The sequence below is a fragment of the Asterias rubens genome, chromosome 3 (genome assembly GCF_902459465.1).
Source record: "Asterias rubens chromosome 3, eAstRub1.3, whole genome shotgun sequence".
In the NCBI taxonomy this organism is placed as follows: Eukaryota; Metazoa; Echinodermata; class Asteroidea; order Forcipulatida; family Asteriidae; genus Asterias; species Asterias rubens.
In genome coordinates this window covers 16,228,115-16,235,750 of record NC_047064.1, presented here as the reverse complement: position 1 = coordinate 16,235,750, position 7,636 = coordinate 16,228,115, and the positions used below count along the sequence as shown (strand labels likewise).

Here is a 7,636-nt window from a genome sequence, read left to right as displayed (position 1 = left end):
ATTTAAAGTCTATATATAGTTTATGACGGGGCAAAACAAAACAAATTAAAGTCCACAGCTGTGCACAAATCCGAAATGTAGTCGAGAAGGGGAGAGGGTTTAAAAATGCCAGTTAAAGGCACATGACACCTTTGGTAATTACTCCAAATAATTCTTAGCATAAAAACTTACTTTGGTAACGAGCAACTGAAAGTTGATGTTAGTATAACACATTGTGAGAAGCGGTTCCCTCTGAAGTAACGTAGTTTTTGAGAAAGAAGTAATTTCTCACTAAACTATTTACATTAAATTCGAGACCTCATCTGAGGTCCCGAATTCAAGCATCTGAAAGCACACACCTTGTGCGACAAAGGTGTTTGTTCTAAAATTATTCTCTCGCAACTTTTGCGACCAATTCAAATCGAATTTTCACAGGTTTGTTGTTTTATGCATGTGTTGAGACACCAAGTGAGAATACTGGTGTTTGTCAAATACCAAAGGTGTCCAGTGTCTTTAAGCAAAAAATTGTGTGGTATAGATTTTGTATTATTACTATTAATTATTTCATATTATTTTGTTTTAAATAAAGCTTTCTAGGATTCATTTCTGACATCTCATCCAGGGGGTTTCTAACCCAGTAATTATTGTGTGTTACTGAGTCACAAGATGGCGGGCGCTAATGTCTCTACTACCAAGGTCTTGGTTCTCATTGGACTGCTGCTCGTATTGGATGCGTGTGCCCGCTCAGGTTGGTATAGGAATCAGACAAAGTCTGGTCTTCTCGATTTATGTTTGCTGTATGTCGAAGATAATAATATTTCGATTTATATAGCGCCTAATATAAAGTTATCGCTAGACACTCAACAATTAGTGTATAAAAAAACTTGGTATTTATTATGGCAAAGGCAGTGGACACTACTGGTTATTACTCAAAATAATTAGTAGCATAAAACCTTTATTGGTGACGAGTATTAGAGAGAGGTTGACGGTATAAAACATTGTGAGAAACGGCTCCCTCTAAAGTGCCATAGTTTTCGAGAAAGAAGTAATTTTCCACGAATTTGATTTCGAGACCTCAGATTTAGAACTTGAGGTCTCGAAATCAACCATCTAAACACACAACTTCGTGTGACAAGGGTGTTTTTTTCTTTCATTGTTATCTCGCAACTTCGATGACCGATTGAGCTCAAATTTTCACAGGTTTATTATTTTATGCATATATATGTTAATTACCAATAGTGTCCACTGCTTAAATGAGTTACCACTGACTGCATGATCTGAATACACAAGCTAGGTAGTTAATGCTGTATACAAGGTGTTTTTTCGGGGCACTTTTGTTTGATTCAAAGGAGGTAATAGATCGAATGTGATGGGGAGATTTCCAGAGAGTGGGTGCAGTAACGCTGAATGACCGGTTTACTGCTGAGTGTTGAAAGAAAGATTTGTAAGTACAATAACTCGACGAAAAAAAATATTCTGTACATTTTGTGAAATCTTGTTTGTTTTCCCAAGTTTCTTTGGTTGGGAATCAGTTGCAACAGTTTTAAGCTTCGTATTCGATAATCATGTAGACACGGGCAACAGAACGATATCCCCACAGAAGGTACAAATTGCAAGATCTTGTCAACACCTCACTTTTGTTTTGATTTTCAGCCCCCAAATTTGTTTTCAAATATCAAAGCAGGGGCATCGTGGATGGCAGTATCGGTTTTGCCGACAAGATAACCAGAACAGCGAAGATGAAGTTCTTCTTCAAAGGGACGCAGGGAAACAAGTCGGCCGGGAGAGGGCCGTGGAAAATGTCGGCCTACGCCACTAACTCGTCCAGGGAGGTGTTCGGCGCATCGGAGGTGACGGGGCTTCTGAGTGACGCCGACGCCAGACAAGGTGGTACCGTGGAATTCGTCTCTAAGACCGTAGTCCTGGAGGAAATGAGTGGATGTCCCGGCGACAGAACGTTTGCTTGCTATCTACTGTCCAAAGGGAACGGTTATCCCGTGTCAAGCGCTTGCTTTCATGTGCAACTACCTTGCCCAGGTATTTAACGTACTCTATGTAGTACGCTCTTTTGTGGGAAATGTTACAATGCTACAACAAAGAGGATCTGGAAAAAAAAAAATCCTGGCGGTCTCCCCAAAAAATACAATTTCTCCTGACACACTTTTGTCAACAGTTTCTTACTCTTTATGTTCGCCCACCACAAAGTCAATCAGACAAAATACGAACATTATAGCAAGGTAATCAACTACGCTATGCTTTATTACATACACTCATTATTTCTGCGTTGAAAAGGCCATTTTAATAAATACAAATTATAATAATATTAATTAGTATTTAAATAGCGCCTTTAACGAGATCAAAACGCTTCACAGAAACATATAACCTAAACAGAAATAGAAAAGAGGAGGGTTTAGAATGTACACGGTCACCATGTAAACAAAGGTAGCATGGTCTATTGCAAGGCTGTGATGTGGTATAACCATGGGAAATGGTTTAGTTCTGATAACACGAGACCATGACGAGACCAAGTGTGACGACCACTAAATGTGTTTTGATGCCATCGCAGATAATAAATATTAATGTGACGATGTAACGCAGGAAATAATGTTCTTGAATGCTAATTCTCTATTTTTCGGCCAAAAACACGCCCATTTTATGTAAATTGCCCACGTTCGTCCTAGGAAAAAAAACACGCGGCCGCCACGGCCGGGTCTCAATCACAACTGTACATACGCCACCAACGATGATTTTCATTCAGTCCTTAGTTTGTTGATTACATGCTCGGGAGACTGATACGGTTTGCATTTTGTCCTTAGCTTTGACAACCGCCCTCAACATTTTAGCCGATTGATGATTTGTCTGTATTGTTACTGTGTTAGTATTCGTCCCTATTTGACTTTGTACTGTTTGTGTTTGTCCTTTTTTTATGATTCATTCTTTTAGCGTTTGGCTGCCTTTGTTTTGTTTTTATTTTATATTTGATTGCGTTTTGTTTTATTAGTTTGATTCAGAGTTCCTCTTGTTAAAAAATAAGTGTTTGATTGTTGTTGGGCTATAAAGCTTGATTCGGGAATTGTTCATTGTTTAAAAACAGTTTGCTTTGATTGTTGTTGAGTTTTGTTAACTACGTTTCGACTTTGTGTTTGTTGAACAACTTCTTTCTTTGATTATTGTTTTGTCCTTTAGTTTATAAATTTGTTAGTTTTGGCCCTTTTGGCTGCCCATAGTCGCCTGTACTACGAGATTTGATGAAAGAAAAACACGAAAGTTCTCCTTCAATTTAAACAATTTAAACAAAATATACAATCATGTAAACATTGCCTTTCAAGTAAAAATACACCTTGTTTATTGTTCCACGCAGGTTCTATACTCAAGACATTCTGAGGATATGCCGGGAGTCCTGCATCAAACAGAATGAAACTGGAATCAAGGCAATGGCAGTTAACGACTTTTAGTAACAGCTTAAAGGAACAAGTTGCCTTGGATCGGACGAGTTGGTCTATAAAAAGCGTTTGTAATTTTTTTTGTATAAACTGCATACGGTTAGAAAGATGTTTTAAAAGTAGAATACAATGATTCACACAAGTTTGCCTCGAAATTGCGAGGTTTGCCTTTTACTGCGCGAACTAACACGGTCGGCCATTTATGTGAGTCAAAATTTTGACTCCCATAAATGGCTGACCGTGGTAGTCGACGAGGTAAAAGGAAAACCGTGCAATTTCGAGGCATGTTTGTGTGGATCATTGTATTCTACCTTACAACATCTTTTTACCCATGTGCATTTCATAACAAACGGTTACACACGCTTTTCAAAGACCAACTCGACCGATCCAAGGCAACGTGTTCCTTTAATAAAAAGTGATAAAATCAAAACTCATAATCATAAATCTGTTTTTAAAGGTTTTTTTTCTTGGCCAAGTTAATGTAGTTTTTTTTCTTGGCCAAGTTAATGTAGTTCCCTCATTCAGTACTCTTATATGCCATCTCTTCTGTTTTGAAAAGACCGTTTTTTAAGTTATATTAATCACCAGTAGTAGAGGGGGCTATACACATCGATTGTTTTAGAGCCCGACTCACAGACATTGGTTCTTTATGTCTGTGGCCCGACTATAGGGAGGACTGGAGCAAGTCTACACATGTGCATCGTTAGTTTTCATCAAGATATTTGAAGTATATGTATGTTGTGTTGCGATATCGGCAACTACATCAACAAAACCAACGCTGTCAATCAAAACTAAACCAAGGCGAACTTAATGACGAACTTAATGACGCCCTTCGGCTTATCACATACCGTGGTATAGATTTTATTGAATTTCTGGTGATAGAAAAGCCAAATTTTAACACATTATGCTAGTTACGTTCCAGATGTTTTGTTCAAAGAAATAATTTAAACAGATGTTCTGACAACAGCCTTGTTGGTCATACATGTTGTGCTAAGAATGTGTGAAATAGACGAAACAAAATGTCATTGAAAAGTTTTAGTTGATGTGTTTTGTGTTAACTATCCAGGGAACTAGCGGAGACGAGTGTTCACTAAATTCCATGGGTTAAGACAATGACAAACAATCAATAGTTTGAAGAGAAACATTCATCCTTGATTTCATTCGATATGTTGAGGTGCACTCTCCGGTGTGACTATGCAGACAACTTTACCCAAACCCACCATAGATGCCACTAAAATGTCCGTCAAAATTATCTCAAAATGGATAATCGCATTACTCCAATTCTTAATACACAGCAACCTCCAAAACAGCTACCGTAAATACTGACCTCGCGTGACCATGGGGGGATGTTGTCTCTAGCATGGCCCAGTAGGCCTTCTCATAATTTATAAGTGGGTTATTGGACTACTGGGTTTATGGGTTACACACCCTAGTAAGAATAATAGTGGCCTCTTATATAGCACGCATTTCCTGCAAGGTATCTGGGACTACGTCTGAATTATGATATCTACTTCTTTAACATAGCACCATGTAATGGTTTTCGAGGTGCTGTGGCGCAATATGCAAAGCCAATCAAAAGCAGGAACACTGGGGCGAACCCCCATCTCTTTCCGATAAGTGCACTAGGTTACTTTACGTGCGTTACACAACACACGGGACCAACGGCTTAACGTCCCATCCGAAAGACGAAGCATGGTTAAGTGTTTTGCTTTAAGAACACAGCCGTCGGTTTTACCGAACTCTAGGATTAATCTTCGGACTTAGGACGGGCTCAGTTCCGTATCTAAAGGCGAAGGTCGCATTGAAATCATCCTAAGTTAAGACGGGTTTAAACTCGTCGTAACTCGAGTTAGGATTAATTCTGCGTTTCGTGAAATCAGCTGCAGGTGTCACAACTGGGACTCGAAACCACACTGTGCTAACCAGAAACACCCGGGTTTGAATACGTTGCTCTTAACCGCTAGGCCATGACTAGGATCGAATGCATGGAAATGTGCACAAGTTAAAAAATTATTAGGCACAGTGAAATGAAGACACAAAACGGCCGGAAATTACGGAAGCATAAATTTACGCCACATGAGTACAAAACAAATATCCATCCCTCTTATCAAGTTAGCGTGTACGTGCACCATAAGTTTGGATCTATCGTGATCGTATGGTTACAGCAACAAACGTACAATTACGTACATACCTTATTATTTCATTGTATACAAGGGGTGAGTTCGTTTAGCTTCCCTGGATCGACCCCGGTTTGCCCCGGTACGTTCGAATAGCTTTGACGGGGCTCGCCCCGGTCAGCCCCCACTGCCCTGCTTGTGGAGTGGGTCACTTGGGGTGACCTGAGGCATGCCGTCACCACGAGAGGCCGAGTATGATCGTTCGATCTTGTCAGGGGCTCACCCGAGTGAGCGACGCAGGGTAGACCCGGAGAAGCTAAACGAACGCACCCTATGATTTCATTTGATAAACGTGCTGTTACGTAAACTTGCCATATCTTTGTTTTGATTGGTCCGAGGTGATGATGCACTTTCGATCGTTCGCATAATACATGGCAGCGTACGTGTGCATATTGTTGCGTACTTCTTGTGTTGTTTTATTTACTGTATGTCATACCACGTGTGGGTATATGTACGTTTAAATTCCCATGTGGAATGAAATCAAATGGCTCAGCGACCAGGGGTAATCAACATGAGTGTCACTCTGAGCGCTGCATCATAAGAAGCCACTGTTTTAAAGCTATATAACTTGACCTTCAAGCATATCCGCACTCCGTAAAATCCTCTGACAAAATCAAGTACTCTTCAAGAAAGCTTCACTTTCGATCAAAAGCAGACTCACCCGAAAATTGGAAGTAAATATAGATAATTTCTAATAAGAACCAGGGCCCAATATAAGTATAGAGCTGCTTAGCGATTTCCTGTTAAAGCTAAAGTGCGCAGAATAGGCCTAACAGTCCTACAATGGAGCAAAATTTTCTGCGCTTAGCTAATTTGTGTGCATAAGCAGCTCTATGAACTTGGGTCCAGATATAAGGTAAGGGAAAAGGAAAGTTTACCCACTCAGGTGTGTTTTCAAAATGTTTGCTATACAGCAGTGGTACCATGGGTGGGTATGGAGGGGGAATTTATACCTTCCTTCCCCTTCAGCATCCACCCATTCCCTTCCTCTGTTTTTTGCCAGATTCCCCGGTAAGATCCTGCGTCCGAATAGCTGTATGATTACCTCAACTTCCTTTCAAGCCAAGACTTGATACTAAATACTTACTTAAAGTCAAAGACTTTATGTATAAAAGCTGTTAAAGGCAGAGGACATTATTGGTAATAACAAATTAAAAAAAATATTAGCATAAAACCTTACTTAGTAACGAGTAATTATTGGGAGCTGTTGATAGTATAAAACATTGTGAGAAACGCCCCTCTGAAGTAACGTAGTTTACGAGAAAGAAGTAATTTTCCACGAATTTGATTTTGAAACCTCATAATTAAATTTTGAGGTCTCGAAATCAAGCATCTGAAAGCAAACAACTTCGTGTGAAAAGGGTGCTTTTTCTTTCTTTACTTTATATCTCGCAACTTCGACGACTAATTGAGCTCAAATTTCCACATGTTATAATTTTATGCGTATGTTGAGATACACCAAGTCAAAAGACTGGTCTTTGACAATAACCAAATGTTCAGTGTCACCAAGTTAAAAGACTAGTCTTTGACAATAACCAAAATAATGTCCAGTGTCTTTAAGCAGCAAACTGCTTAGAAAATTTCTTTTACTAAGCAAAAAATGAGTCGAGCACCATTAGCATGTACACGTTAGTTAAGTTTTCGTCTCCTGAGAAGAAAATCATGTTTAATTATTAATAGTTTATTTAAAAACATCCAACCTTGGCAACCAGAGGCTGAATTGCGTTTAAAATTACAGAGCATAAGAAAATAAACATACTATTTTTAAAATTACAGTATACAATGTTTGTGACATTTTTTTACAAAAACTACATCACCTCAGCAAGTAAAAAGGGAAGCTTTCTATCATCATTATCTTCAAACCGTGTAAGTTCAATACGAGTCTTTGGACATTGTATTTTGGGTCGTACAAAAAATACCCAAACCCTTTAAGAAGGTTCTGTGAAGTTGAACGTGTGCCAAAGTCAACTACCGCCCAGCGGATAGGGACCAGCTCCCCCAAGGACAACCCAACGTCGTAGAGATTGGTCCATTCTT

The 7,636-nt window shown here is 39.2% G+C and overlaps 1 protein-coding gene across 1 annotated transcript; it reads left to right on the top strand.

The window, feature by feature from the left end:
• Positions 1–1,698: 1,698 nt before the first annotated feature.
• LOC117288413 lies at positions 1,699–3,446 on the top strand. The gene is made up of 2 exons (XM_033769264.1): positions 1,699–2,016; positions 3,341–3,446. Exons 1-2 carry the CDS (start codon positions 1,719–1,721, stop codon positions 3,361–3,363), a joined length of 321 nt encoding a protein of 106 aa, XP_033625155.1. The 5' UTR covers positions 1,699–1,718; the 3' UTR covers positions 3,364–3,446.
• Positions 3,447–7,636: the final 4,190 nt, after the last annotated feature.

What these genes read in the sequence shown, in the direction of transcription:
- LOC117288413 (XM_033769264.1), top strand. Translation starts at nt 1,719, where the DNA reads ATGAAGTTCTTCTTCAAAGGGACGCAGGGAAACAAGTCGGCCGGGAGA. An exon ending in TGTGCAACTACCTTGCCCAG is followed by an intron (nt 2,017 to 3,340) that starts GTATTTAACGTA and finishes TGTTCCACGCAG; the next exon opens with GTTCTATACTCAAGACATTC.